Source organism: Manihot esculenta, chromosome 5 (genome assembly GCF_001659605.2).
Source record: "Manihot esculenta cultivar AM560-2 chromosome 5, M.esculenta_v8, whole genome shotgun sequence".
NCBI lineage: Eukaryota > Viridiplantae > Streptophyta > Magnoliopsida > Malpighiales > Euphorbiaceae > Manihot > Manihot esculenta.
In genome coordinates, this window is record NC_035165.2 from 32,700,706 (window position 1) to 32,716,581 (window position 15,876).

The 15,876-nt window shown below is 29.4% G+C and overlaps 2 protein-coding genes across 2 annotated transcripts; both read right to left on the bottom strand.

Annotated features, from left to right (window-relative positions):
• Positions 1 to 333: 333 nt before the first annotated feature.
• LOC110615458 lies at positions 334 to 1,543 on the bottom strand. Its single transcript, XM_021757298.2, has one exon. It carries the CDS (start codon positions 1,372 to 1,374, stop codon positions 559 to 561), a length of 816 nt encoding a protein of 271 aa, XP_021612990.1. The 5' UTR covers positions 1,375 to 1,543; the 3' UTR covers positions 334 to 558.
• Positions 1,544 to 4,716: 3,173 nt separating this feature from the next.
• LOC110615620 (uncharacterized RNA-binding protein C1827.05c) lies at positions 4,717 to 9,740 on the bottom strand. Its single transcript, XM_021757598.2, has 9 exons — positions 9,485 to 9,740; positions 8,833 to 8,943; positions 8,616 to 8,730; positions 8,475 to 8,530; positions 6,488 to 6,535; positions 6,304 to 6,401; positions 5,369 to 5,438; positions 5,112 to 5,222; positions 4,717 to 4,989 (listed from the first exon to the last, which is right to left on the bottom strand). Exons 2-9 carry the CDS (start codon positions 8,923 to 8,925, stop codon positions 4,939 to 4,941), a joined length of 642 nt encoding a protein of 213 aa, XP_021613290.1. The 5' UTR covers positions 8,926 to 8,943; positions 9,485 to 9,740; the 3' UTR covers positions 4,717 to 4,938.
• Positions 9,741 to 15,876: the final 6,136 nt, after the last annotated feature.

The window sequence follows — 15,876 nt, forward strand, 5'->3', positions numbered from 1 at the left end:
TCATTTTGAATCTAATTTATGAAGAAAGATAGTGGAATGTATAACAACTCACAATTAAAGTGAAAGTAATGTGGAGATCAGCTTACAAATATTTATTGATATTTCCATGAATCTGACAGATCCTTCTCTTAGTTCAAGTTCTTTGGATAATAGAACTTTCATATTTCTTGAGATGAGATAGTGAGAAGTCAAAGATTTGAAAGAACCGAATTTTATTACTCATTCTCTTGTAACATCAGCATTTGTGCTTTATCTTTGCTTTCTCCCTTCTACTGTTATATTGAGAGGTTTGCTAGAAATTCTGGGGGTTCATCATAAACTAGCAGGATAATAGCAAAATCATGACCTGAAATTGAATTGATGATAATTTTCCCCACCTTATCTGACGTTAATATAACTTCCGCTGCTTTTGCAGTGGGGTTGGGTAATGCTATATACAAGAATTCTTTGCTATTGTTAGGATGAATAGCAGGCACTTTGATATCAACACTTCTATTGAGAATTTCAGATTTCAATCCAAACAAAGTAGGAAAAGTAAAAGTAAAATTCTTCTGATTTTTATCTTTTTGTTTTGCAGCTTCGGGCTATTAGAACACCAGTTGGTGGAGCTGTCATCTCTATTTCACACCTGCCGTGTAACCAGTATGAATAATGGAACAAACCCAGCGTAGCTTTCACTTTGAAAGTTCCTCTTATGTTATAGATGACTTTGTTGTTCTGCACCTGCTTTTGAAGTTCTGTAGCAAGATTATGGGGTAAATACACTAAACTTGATATGATATGAACTGATTCCAACCTCTTCTCTTTTTGTCTCTGGGTAAAAGGTTGAAGAGCTTGAGTTCCGATGAGTCTGTCAAAAAAATATAACTCTATTTCCACATACTCAAATCTTATATCAATTTTCTGGTTTGGGTTGGAAAAATTTACTAGGAAGGTGAGATCTCCATTGAAATACTCTGGTGAGTCGAAGTAGATGACGTTTAGATTTGCACCGGGAGTGTCAAACACAGGGCTTCTTGGTTTAATGGCAAGGTAGATAATCAAAGTTGCTATGCCAAAAAAGATGAGAATAAGGCTGAATAAAAGACATAGAATTGCACCAAACCATACAACTGGGTTGGTCCGACGGGGTTGAGGGTGCAGGAGAATTGGCTTTCTTAACCTTTTGCTGTCATAATTTCGTGTAACTGCTGCTGCTGCTGGACTTTGTTGGTTTCTGGCATGCTTTGCTGTGTTTTGATTTTCAGGCGTTGGTGCTGTTGATTGTACTGAGGGTGATGGACTTTGTAGGCTTCTGGCTTGCTTTGATGTGTGGTGATTTGAAGGCGGTGGAGCTGGTGATTGTAGTGAGGGTGGAGGTGGGAGGGCAAGCATCTTTTGACAAGTAATTTGAAGGAAAACCTCTAAAACAAGAATTTGGGAGAAGATAGCAATTGGAAAATGTTGTTTCTTTAAATATTTGGTTGTATGGAGAATAATATAGAAAAATTATAAATAAATAAATAATAAAGAAGCTTTTGATTTACGAGGTAGTGGGACCATGTGTTGTTTTTGAGATAGACGAAAGTAGGTTAAGGTGGATTTTAAAGTTGAGAAAACTACAGATTTCCAGATTTGAATTGCTTTTTTGCTTTTGAATATGCAGTGCTCTGTTAAGAAAATGGGTGGGTGGGTGAGGGTCCTGCATTGCCTTTGTTCTTGCCTATTAAGAAAACATCATGAATAAAAAGCAAACAAAAGGGAAATTTGAATGGTGGACAAAGGCAATGGATAATTATTTACTGGTATATTATATTTGACATTTGATTTCTAATAATTGTGGAATAGCTAACCCATTTGCAAAGCTCTTTTCTTTTTGCAACAGTGCAGATACGAATGGACACTTTCTGGTTTGTGGTGGTGCTTGAGTTTAAACTCATCCCAATTCTATTAGGGTTGTAATCTATTTCTACTTTCGTACTTTTACATTTCAGATACTGAAGTAATTCTCATTACATTTCAGATAAAATAAAAAAGGCTTTTATAATATTGATAATTTGCTAAATTCAATAGAAAATTGAAAGCCATTAACAACATATTTGGTATCAAATCTCTCCTATTCTAAATGCACCAACAAATGACATAGAATTTCTCCAAATCCTCTTTTATCCTTGGTGCTCAGCAGCAAATTAAACTCCTCTTGAAACATAAAAGACTCCTGTGGAGTAGAAAGATATCAAGCATTTTCTTTGTTTTTAAAAAGTGAATCGAATTAAACTAATCGTTTGAAAAACGACTAACCCTTAATAAAGTATTAAGAATTTTATAAGGATTCAATTCAATTAATTTTTTTTTTTAATAATTTTTTTATTTAAATGAAATAATTTAATTTTTTTAACCTAAAAAATTTTCATTTTCATATTGAGGTAATAAATTTTAAAACAGAAATAAAATTGCTATTATTATTAATTTTTCAAAATTGTATATCTATTTATACCTTCCTTCAAATTTCTAATAATATTTTTTATTGATTAAATTTTTTAATTATTTTAAATATAAAAAAATATTTTTTATTAATTAAATTTTTAATTATTTAAAAAATTATTTAGTTTGAAATTAAAATTTATTATACATATAAATAAATTAAATTACTCACAAATTATTTGAGATTAAGTTAAAATAAAAATTCAATCAATCTAAATTCGTTGACTAAATAAATCAAATTCAAACCCTATAATACTCTACTTAAATTTAAAATGAATAAAACTTAAATTTCACTCAAATCCAAAAAAAATTTAAGTATGACTTCTTTAAAATTAGGTATACTTTCTAAAAATTAAATAACTAAAGGTTCGATTTCGATTATGATTATTAGCAAAAATCAGCCTATAACCGGGACTGAGGTAGGGGCCATTTCGATCTGGTTCAAAGCTGATTTCACTTTTGACCAATTTTTGTTCGGTTTTGTCCGGACCGATTTGGTCCACTTCCAATTCCAAAAGCCGGACCGTGCCCACCACATCATAGAAGTTGGAGCTCCCATCGTCTTCCGCTGGTGTCAGTACCGGTTGGCCATTGGCGTCAACAACAGACTGGAAGAAACATGTTAGGGCTTAAAAATCTCTCACTCCCATCGCCAATCTTATCGGTTTCACGACCCAAATTCACTTTCCCTTTCTTCCCTCTGCAAACCGACATAAAAATCCCCAAATTCCAATCTAGATTTCTGATCTTCGCGCTAAATAACAACAATTCGGGAGAACCCAAAGAACAAAAACAAGAAAAGCTAAATGGATCGACTGATAATGGAACCAACGGTGACGATTTGAAGAAAAATCGACCTCCCTTACTGAATATCAAGTGGGGTGAACTGCTGCTGGATTCAGATCCTGACAATATCCTAGCCGTAGCATTGACAGGGTTGCTCACATGGGCAAGTGCTCAAGTTCTGTGGCAGCTGTTCCTAGTCTCTGCAGCCATTCTTGTTGCTGCTCTCAAGTACTCTTTTATTGCTGCTCTGCTTATTTTCATCCTCATCACACTTCTTTAGTAATTTTGTTTTCTTCATACTTAATTTTTCTACCAATTTTGTACACTTACGTAATGCAATTCCCAAGTTCATGTTAAATTTTTGAGGGTTCTGTTGCCCGTCAGATTTTATTAATTTTGAATGGGTTTAAAGTTATTGTTTGTGCAATACTAAGGGAAAGGTGAATGGAATATAAGCTTTATCTCCTCTTCGTTGTTCATGATCTTTAAGGGAGGGGAATGTGTGCCTTGGAAGCACCGAGTCATTTTGTCGGCTCGGGTAATTCACAGTAACTAAGCTACAAGTAAAATTATTAATTGAAACTTAAAGGGTCTAAGGAGGACTTAATGGGTAAAATTCTCAAGGAGATTGAGGTTGTAGAGAGCATCACGTTTATGAGGATAGACCTTTACAGAAAAATTGTTAAAATGGAAAGAGCATCATACTGCCTACACCTTTGTTAAGTCGGTCATGTCATGTCATGTGCCCATTTTAAGTTGGAAGGCTCCAATTTTACCATGGACAACATCATCAAAGAGCTTCAATGTTAATGGAATTTAATTATTAAAATTACTAATCCAGTTTGAATTCAGAGAGTGATTTTAGCAAATATTCTAACCATTGCCATGACGAATCCAAGAAAAGTAATTCGATCTCAAGCTCAAACAGAATAATTTACTGCATGGATGTGAATATACATTGTGTATAAATGGATCCAACAGAACATTACCAGCCTGATAGTGAACTTAATTGAAGAAACAATGCTTTGAGTACATAATTGAGTTCTTCTATAGTTGGTTATCCTAACACCCAGTGGGGCTGGGTCAATGGTCCAAATCAAAATGGTAGCTTTAACGAACACACAGGATATGGCTTCAAACGGCGAGAGAATCGCTGCATATGAGATATATTGGCGTACTTTGGATTCCTTTGACCATCACATTCTCGAACCCATCCCTGATAGTGTCCATGCTATTTCATTTGCCGTCGGTACGATTGATTTGTGCCCCCCAACACGATGAATTCATGATATTACAATCTTGTTCTTAAATTGAATTCTTGATGAATGATAACTCATTCAATTTCTTTGACAAGTGAAATATAACGGAATATTTTTCTTTTTTTAGTAATACCAGAGTATACTTCAAAATGACTGAAGTATTCCATAGGCCCAATGACGAAATGACTAAATATTCAACAGAATCAAATGCAAGTAACGAAATAAACAACTTTATGAAAAAATTACAGAAAAGAAAAAAAGAAAAACTTCCCTTAGAATTAAAGTTGGAAATGTCTTGTTTCATTTGAGTTCTCTTCATGTCTATGATCCTAGCAGAAAAGTGAGGGCTAAGCAACTAAATCTTTTTCATCCGCATGCAAGGAGAAAAGGTAATTGCACACCGTAGAGAAAATTTCCACCAACGCAAGGCCTAATCTTCATCAAACTTGATCCTTTTTGGAGCAGACTGGACGCCTGCCACCTGCAAAACGACGGTATTTTGATTATTCACAATGCAGAAGCAACATAGAAGCAAGCTAACCGTTTCCCCCCTTCTTATTTATATACTTCCTACGAGAACCAAGATGACCAAAAGATTCTTACAATTTCTGGGCACTCATAATCAAGGCCAGCAGCCTCTATCATCTTTTGCCGTTTCTGACCTCGCTTCAAAATCTTCTCCACCACCTTCTTATGCTCTTCAAGTGTTCTTTCCTGAGCAGCCATATAATAAAAATATTTATAAAGACAAGGAGCCGGGAAAAAAGAAAAGAAAAGAAAAGAAAAGGAAAGAAAAGGTTAAGCCTCTTTCTTTGTAACATAATCTGCCTGAATTATCACTTCTTATCCACATCACTTACCTTGTTCTGCCGTTTTCGCTCAATTTGAACCTTGTCCAATGGTTTGTATCGATAATTAAAACCTTTCCACCTATATCAAGGGGTGAAAAAAAGATGAAAAGGGATTAGAAATGCCATGAGAACATTGAAACTACAGTACAGTAGTCCATATATGTTTATTGATTAGGGAAGTGAATGGCGATCTATTTAAGATTCTATTCTTCCATGTATGGACATTCTCTATAAAATTTATACTTAAGACTTCCATACTATAAAACCTCAATTCATTTCAATGCACCTAAATGACTTGAATAGTTCTAAATGATACAACTTTAACCAACTAAACCATTGAAGTTCCTGTTTCAAAAAAAAAAAAACCACTGAAGTTCTAGAAACCCTAAAGCAAGAACTTTCATTTTAATGCACTATGAATTTAAAATAGGACAAGCACATCATTTCAAAAATAAATAAGATAGGATTAACGATAAAAGAAAATCCAAACCTTACGGACCTTTTGTAGTTATAGCCAATTCCTTCTTTCCACCTAGAAATTTTAGTCTTATTTAATAGGTTACTCGTTATTTTATAGGTTCATTGTTTTTAGCTTGCAGTGACAATTGAATTAAATCAGTTGACATGCATGGTTTTGACAGTTGATCTCTCTCAATTTTGACCGAGCACTAAAAATCAGTGAGGTTTTAAGACCATGCAAACAGACATTCCATTTTCTAAATTAAATTAAAGAGGAACTGTTCAACATACTGTCAAAATCCCAATCCAAGAACAATTTTACAATCAAGTCAGAAAATTTATCCTTCTAAGTAATTTTTCAGCTTTTTTTTCCATTAATTAGCAGAAAAGTCTGAATCAATACTTCAACACAAAGAACCATGTGCAACTATATAACCTCACTGCGTGCAATATAAAAAAAATAATGTCAAAGAAGAAAAATTTACAATTTTGGATGAACATGCTCTGGAGGGATGAGATAGACTTGCAAAAGATGCTCAAACAATAGATAATTATGCATACATTCAGCAACTACTTCTGCCACCTGCAATCAGAAAAAACATATCCTCACATGGAAAAAAAAAATACTACAGATGATTTAATGCCAAATTCCACTAAAATAAATTGTACCTCAGGGTCTGCAAATTCAATGAATCCATAATGCTTTGATTTTCCAGTCTGTAAACAACCCAGATTGAGTGATACCAAGACAAAAACCACCATATCACATAATTGGCTTCACAAAATATAAAAACAATAGTGATTTTAGCAAATAAGTAATGAAAATCTACAATGATGTCAGGATTGAAACCTAGTATGTCAAATATGAGCATGTAAAGAATAAACAGCAAAAAAGAGATTTTCAGCAAGTCTATAAGAGGTTCTCGCATGGGAAAAATAAGGCAAAGAACTGATTCATGTGAAATTAATTTATTAGTTTATTCAGATTTAGTCTTTTACTCATTTGTTTTTCCTGATTCAAGCAGTAGTTAGTATTGGTTGTACAAGAAACAGGACTTGTTTAGGGCATAAACTCCTAACTAACAAAAGAAAAACAATTGCTTATAATGAGGAATTAGATTGTATTTAAGCACCTTGTTCTAAAATAAATAATTCTAGTTTTATTGAAGGTTGATTCCTAAAATTCTCAGAGATCAGAAGGTTCCAGAATGAGCCTTCATTCCAGAATGAGATTTTCAGCAAGTCTATAAGAGGTTCTCGCATGGGAAAAATAAGGCAAAGAACTGATTCATGTGAAATTAATTTATTAGTTTATTCAGATTTAGTCTTTTACTCATTTGTTTTTCCTGATTCAAGCAGTAGTTAGTATTGGTTGTACAAGAAACAGGACTTGTTTAGGGCATAAACTCCTAACTAACAAAAGAAAAACAATTGCTTATAATGAGGAATTAGATTGTATTTAAGCACCTTGTTCTAAAATAAATAATTCTAGTTTTATTGAAGGTTGATTCCTAAAATTCTCAGAGATCAGAAGGTTCCAGAATGAGCCTTCATTTCACACTCGCAACAGGTAACAAAGGGAAAGGCATAAAACTAAAAAGCAGAAATACAGCAATTTCCTATTAGATTTCTCAGTGAATTGCCCAATTACTCAATCCCAGATTTGTTTCCAAGAAATGAAAGCATAATGCATTCAAATTTAGTTGAAGCCCATATAGCAGACCACAAACACAGTCACAATTATTATGATTTCAAAAAAACTAGCTTGAAGAAACATAATAAAACTTTTTGGCTTCATTTTGAAAAAGTTGTTTGCAAAACAGAGAATTTAATGAAATTCTCACAGTCAAGTTTGATTTCTATTTATTTTAAGATGAAGTTTTTTCCAAGTTAACATGAAAACAATTGAAATTCTCTTATTCCAAACACGAAAAATTAACAAAGCACAAATCAATTGAATTGAATTCTTATAAAATTCTAATTTACAAATAGACCGAATAAGAAAACTGCATACTGACTGCATTAAGCCTGGAGATGCAAGTATGCAACAAAGAAATATAGTCCCTAGATAGTTTTTGAGGGAGATTCATGAAACCCCCAACTGTAAGTGCAAAGCAGCCAAACAACAATCACTCCATAACATGGTTGCTATATTTCACCAGTTCACCAACATCCCGCATTGCAGAAAACATATTAACATTTATATAGTTTATGCCACATTAGCCTTGTTTTGTACAATATAATGATGAAACATAGGAATAAGACTGCAGGGCCACAATATTAAATAAATTCAACAAAAATCCCCATAACCCTCAATATTCCAATTCTTGTGCTCACAAAAATGTCACTGAATTTTTTTAGTAACTATCTTCTTAACAGTTAAACCTCAAATCTTTTAAACTTCCAAGCGTCATGAATCAATCACCCATTATAATCACCATATCTACAAGCAATAAGTAGGTTTATCACTCTCTTTCTGATTAGTTAAAAAGCTTTATCAAATTCACCAGAACAACCTTGAAAACAAGAAGCATATATATGCACATATATGAATCTGCACCACATGTCTGGACGTCTTCATAAATATAATCAAATCCACATACATGCAAATTTTTAATCCTATGTCAAAAACATTTAATGTAATTTTGCACCAAACCTTCTTGTTCCTTGCAATTCTCAACCTCTTGATTGTACCAAACTGGGAAAAGTAAGCTGTCAAAAATAAAAATAATTAGCATAATCAAACAGTAAAATCACAGTATCAGTGTTGTTTTACATTAAATATACATAAAAATACCTTCCATTTCTTTCTCGTAGAAACCATGTGGTATTCGACCAATATACAAGACAGTAGCAGTATTTCTACGCTCCTTTTGCTCAGGTAGCTTACGCCTAGGTCCACCATCTAAGGGCTTCAAAACACAAACAATAGAACTCAACAATGAAACTAAAAATATAAATGAAAAATAAAAACAAGCAGCCATTTCAGCGAGAATAAATCACAATGAACCCACCAAGAAATCAGCAGACTCTTTGTCATTAGATAATTGAGACGAAGTAACCTTCTTCGAGTTCTTCTTTAATGCTTTCTTCTCCTTAGCCCCCATCTCACTGACCAGACCAAGCTACAGAAATACATTCATAAACATAAAGGTTGAGTTAGTCATGATAGTTTTTTTGGTTATGGGCAATTAAAGAGATTAGGGATGGTATCCAGGAGGGCACCTGTTTATAAATACACTATTTAAACCGTCCCAAGCCCGTTTAAAAATTAAATTTCAATAGCCGTTTCCGTTCCAAATCCATTTTACACAACCCATTTACTACCCGACAGTACCCGAACCAGACTAACTCATAATCAGGACAAAAAAATTCATAAATTCACACAAAATCTCACATTTCAACAAAATTCAGTAACACACCTCAATCTCACAAAAACAACTTTGATTGGAAATAGTGTTTATTTCAACAATTTTTCAATAATCTCACTAAAACAACTCTTAATCCATTCAAAATTATCTTTATTACAAAGAATTTTCAATAAATCTCACAAACACAACCTTCACATAAATCTAAATATTTTCACAAATTTCAGAAACCCACATCAATAGATCTCACAAATCTCGCACACATCTGAAACCACAATTTCAAAAAACTCATCCAAACCTGCAGTGACAGAGGACGACGGCAGGACTGGACCAGCGGACGCAGCGACGAGGACCAGAGGAAGCGGCGGAGGAGAGCAAAGAAGCAACCAGGACCAGCGAACGCAGCAACAGCAACGACGTTTACAGCGTGAAGAGCAGAGGGACGATGGGAGGGAGGCGCGCGGCTGTACCAGAAGAGATGCGGAGAGGCAGAAGGGGGAGGGGGGAGGCAGAAGGGGGAGGGGAGAGGAAGGGAGGGCGACAATGCTCAGGCTTGAGAGTTGAGAGAGATTTTAGGGTTGGGGATTTAAGGCCCTTTTTTTTTGTCAAAGATTTAAGGGTTTCCTTGGCAACAGGGTTTAGCTAATTAGGTGTATCTTTTAAATAAGATTAGAATAATTAATGGCCTGTTCAGTCTCTATATTTTATTTAAAATTGAATTAAATTCAATTTGATTTTATCCGTTTAAAATTTTAATAAATTTTTTATTTTTTATTATTTTAAAATTTAATTATAATATTTTAATTTTAATATGATTTAATTTCTTTATATTATTAAAAATAATATACAATTATCAATAAATCAGTTCGATTTAATTTTTTTAATTTATTTTTTAAATTGAATCGAATTAAAATAATCAAAATTTTTAAAATTAAAATTTAAATTACACCGAAATAAATAAAAAATCAAACTGAATTTTTAAATTAATTCAATTCGATCAAATTTTTTAATTTAAACCGAATGTTACTCACCCCTAAACATCCGCTACAGTTATTCATCAAAACAAGTATTCTATAATTCCATGATTATACTCCAATTGAAAAATTAATTTTTTTCCTTTCACTCTCCTTTCTCTCTCTCACCATCAGTTTCTTCGTTTTCACATATAACTCATCATCTTACATGCTCTCTACCTCTTAATCTTGCAGCAGTATTCTTAATCATTCTTTTGTGCCTCTTCTCGACCATCTTCCCCACATCTCATTCGGATATAGTTGACTTTTATCAGTAGTTGCTTTAATTTGATATGGTTGAAATTTTTGACATTAAAATGATCATGTCCAATTGATTCTCCGAATATCAAACATTAATAATTAAGTTCTCGAAATTTGCCTTTAAACATTTTAATTAAATTAAATTATACTCAAATATAAACTAGTTATATCAGCTCAATTTGAAAAATACTCTAAAATCATCTACCTCAAACAGTTTGCTCCCTTACATAACTCCTGAAGTTCACGTGGGTATACAAATATCATCATCCATTTACCATAAAATACTACTAACTATAAAAATTTAAATATGACATATACAAATAATTATTATATAAAAACATATTTTTAACTTGGCAAAAATATGTGAAGGCACATGCTATTGAACTGCTTTTGAAAGACATATGCAAGTGTCTCCTTTAACTTCTACCGAAAATTCAACCAACAATCTTATCAAGGAGCTAAAAATAATTTCCGACCATCGATTTTCTCATCATCTAAAAAGAGATTCCTTTCTTATCACTCTAATTTTTTTTTTTTCTTTTCCTTTGAAACTAATATAGTAGTATAATGACACACCCTTTAGAAAATATCATGAGAAATGAGTTACAAATGACTTATTAAGACGATTGTTTTCACTGTTCACAGTGATTATTTCATATTCGTTTAGAATTTATTACCGTTTGTTCGCAGCGCAATCTCAACTATTCCTTTAGTATAGTTAATTAATCTGAAAGAAATTTCAACAAAAATATATCTATCACCATTATCTGAAAAATCATAGATCGACTCAAAATATTTACATGCATCTTGAATGTCCTTCGCTACAAATTCCTAATGAATGAGTAAAACGAGTGCAAAATTTCCATGAATTGTTAGGTGATTAAGGGAAGGAGAGCATAGATGTGAGAAGAAAGAAAACAGAAAAAGAATTGACTCTGTATTTATAAGTGGCAAAAATCGGTTTGCATTTACATAAACTTTAGTTAGATAAAATTATAAGGACACATTTGTAATTATTCTAATAAAATTTTATTTCTATAGTCTACTAATAAATTGAAAGCGCATTACACAATGTCATGCCCCTTGTATACTCTTTTAATTGTAATATTTTTAATGTAATTTTAAAAATATATTATTTTATATATTTAATCATAATAAGTGAAAGTTATTACTGGATTATCGAAAATTATCACCAGAATATCGAAAATAGTTACCGAAAGACCTAAAATTATTACTAAAAAACTAAAAAAACGTCGTTAGAGACCGAGAAATCGAAAATTCTCAAAGTAACACAAAATTCTAAAGATTGAAACCGCATTTAACAAAACATTATAAGAAAAATTTAAAAATAAATATAAGAAAAATTCATTGTGTAAAGGAGATTTGAAGGTTGGTGTTGGCAAATGAGCCTCACACACTCATTTATATAGAAAATGAACAAAGAGAGTAGGGGAAGAAACTCTCATTTTCTCATCGTAATATCTTTTAAAAGTAACACAATAACACGATAAAAAAAAGAAATTTTATGAATCTAAAGATTAAAGGACAAACAAATGACTAATGATATTAATACAAAAATCATTAAAGGCCAGAAATTTGAATAGGCCTCTCTATGATTCAATCCAAGCTAAAAAATCCCTCAAGACCCATTTCAAACTAAAATTATACTGGAATTCGGTTTTTCTTAATTTGCTATGACTCAATCACAAAATCCAAATCTTATAAGATAAAACTAACAATAAGCTATTTAAAGAGACAACTTTCGAGCGTGTGATTTATCTAATATTTTTTCTAAATTTACCTTAGATCTTTTACTGACTCAAACACCCTTATTTTCTCAACGTAATATCCTTCAAAGATAAAATAATAAAGCGATATAAAAAAGGAAATTTTCTGAATCTAAAGATTCAGGGACAAACAAAGCACTAATGATATTAATATAGAAACTATTATAGGTTCAGAAACCTGAATGGGCTTCTCTACTATTTAATTTGGGCTAAAAAATTTCTCAAGGCCCATTTTAGACTAAAATTTTATAGGAATTCAGTTTTTATAATTTATTATGACTCAAATACAGAATTCAAATCTTATAAGGATAAAACTAACAACAAGCTATATAAAAGTGCAACCTCCACATGTGTGATTTATCTAATATTTTCTCTAAATTTATCTTAGATTTTTTACTTACTTAAGCATCACACATTTTATCCACCAAACTATCAGTATTTCTTATTATTTTATAAATTCATCCCGAAAAAAAAAAAAAATCCTCCGGTATTTCTTATTATTTTGTAAATTCATCTCCAAAGAAAAATCAAAGCATTATCAATTATTATTGTTTAAGAAAATACATGATTAATAATATATTTGAAAGTAAAAAAAATATGACTAATCATATAGTTACAATTACACTAATTTAATGGTCAATTAAATTATATTTTTATAATATATTTTTTAAATAATTTTTTTATAATATATTTTCGACCATGATTGATATATTTTTTAAATAAAATAATAATTAGAGTGAATTTAAAAAAAATTAAAAGGTGAGTTAATTTAAAATTAAAATTAGTAGAAATTAATATAACTAAATTATTGGTAAAATTAAAATGAATATTATAATAAAATCAAATATTTTAATTATTATAAAGTTTAATTTTAAATCAAATAATAAAAAAATTTAGAATTACACCATATTTTTAGTAATTATATTTTAAAATTTATTAATGTAGCAAATAATATAATAATGACATCATAAATAATATAACAATTCCATTTAACATTAATGGTAAAAATAAAGATAGATATATTTAAAATAATATATAAAACTTAAAATTTAATTAATAATTAAATTAATATAAATATAATTATAAAATTTTTTAAAAAATATGATTTTTTGAGCGATTAACTTTTTCGGTAATAAAAAATAAAAGTTAAGAAAAGTTTTCTTTTGCCTCAAAAAAGGAAATTAATCAACGGATAGCAATCAATGCAAAATCTTGATTGCCTTGCTAATAAAACACCATAGGTTTACCCACTCACCCTACTCTTTGACAATTTTTGAAGCGTGGACCCCACATCTGATTTGGTGGTGACGTGTTCCCTCGATCTACTCTAACATTTATCTGCAACCACCGTACATTCACCAGCTGCCACCGCATTTATTTTTTAATTAAAAAAATAAAAAATGAAATCTCCAATCGCTGCCACTCACTTTAGAGCTGTGATATAAACTTTATCTGCACAACCAAACTTGCACTGTATTTGGATAATCTTAGGAGAGGGGAAGGAAAACAATTATGAAAATTTCCTTTTTAGTATTGAAATAAATAAAGAATGAAAATAAAAATAAAAATATTTTTTTCATTTTAAAAAGTAGGAATGAGAATAAAATAATTAAATCATTATATTTATTTTTTTATAAATTATAATAAAAAATATAATTTTCAAATTTCAACGCAAAATACCTCATACTTTAATCATTTTTCTGTCTTTTTTAGAGAAAATTAAAGTTATTCTCCTTTTCTTTTATTTTTCTCTGCTTTCTTTCCAGATAAAATAAAGTGAAATTCCTTCAACATTTTCTGCCACTTACTTTCTTTCCTTTCCATATTTTTTTAAATATCTCAACAAGGGTATAATTGTAAAATTAATTTAATAATAAAAGTATCATTGTAAAATAATATGAAATTAGAGAAAATTTAGATAATCCAAATCTCTCCCACATAAATAATAATAATAATAATTAAATGTTTATTTAATGATTTTTAATAAATAAAACTCATAATATTATTTAACTAATCAAATAAAAGTATAAATATTATTACTAATCGTAAATTCTAAATTCAGCATTTTCCAAAAAAAAAAATCCTTTTAGTTAGAAATAGTATAACCAATTAATTAATTTCTTTAATTTAATTAAAAATAATAATTCAAATTTATCTAAATCTTCTAGATCGTAGTCAACAGTTCGGTTTAAAATCGAACTGAATTGAATAAATCAAAAATCGAAATTTTAGTATTTATAAAAATCAAATCGAATTGATTTTAATTAGAAATCGAATCGAACCGGTCTGATTCAGTTCAATTTAATCGGTTTCAATTTTTAATAAAATTTTTATTTTTTACACTTTATTTTTAATATTTTAAAATTTAATTAAAATATTTTAATCTTAATATAATTTAATTTATTTATATTATTGATAATAACATATTATTTATGTTATTATCACTAATCGGTTCAGTTCGATTTTTTTGATTTTTTTATCAAAATCAAACTGAATCAAAATAATTAAAATTTTTAAAATTAAAAATCGAACCGAACCGAATTGAATAAAAAATCGAACCGAATTTTAAAATTAATTCGATTCAATTGATTTTTTCAGTTTGAACCGAATATTCCTAACCGCTATTTCTAGAGGCATACTTTACTTTTTGAAAAAATTCAATTCACTCCACCCATTAATCTTTAAATTTAATATTATACGATATATTTCACAATTATAATAAAATTATACTACAAAATAAACTTCTATATTATATTTTATTTTCCTCTTATTTTTGAATATTTTAATTTTATTTAAATATATTATTTTAATAGAAAATTAGAATTAATTATATTAATAGATATTAAATTTAGTCATTCTTTATTATAATACAAATTTAGTAGCTTAAGATTTTTAAATTTATATAAATTTTAAAATTAATTTAAATAATAGAAGAATGTAATTGTAAATAATATGAAGCATTAAGGGCACTTTTAGTAATTCTTTATTATCTATTTTATAAATTATTAATATTAATGCGATAAATAATTATTTAAAATAAATCATAAACGGTGATATAATATATTATTATATTATTAAATTTTGAAAATAAAAAATAATTAATAATGTATTTTTATTATAAATAAGTGAATTTTAAAGTGAAATCGGATAATACAATATAATCTTTATTCATGGATAAAAATTTTAAATAATCATATTATTTTTTATTCTCATTTTTATATTAGATATAATATACATAAATATTATAAATAGCTAATATTATTGACTATAAAAAATAATAGCCTGTGTCGAAAATAAAACAAATCTAGTTGCATTAGAATTTCAATTAAATAAATACTTAATAATTTAATCAAAATAAAATTAATTTTAACCAATTAAATTATTAATTCAATAAATTAAGTTCGTATATGATTTCAACCCGTAAATCTTTAACTATGTAAATTAAATAATTTCTATTTATACAGAACTTTTTGTGCAGTTTCATTTTTATTAGATTGTTAATTTTTATTTTTTTAATTTGAGTTGAGTATATAGATAAAATTTTAATAGAATTTTTTACCTATAAATAAAAATTATTATCTATTTTTATATTAAGGGATAAAATATATTCAGTTCGAATTTCATCTTAA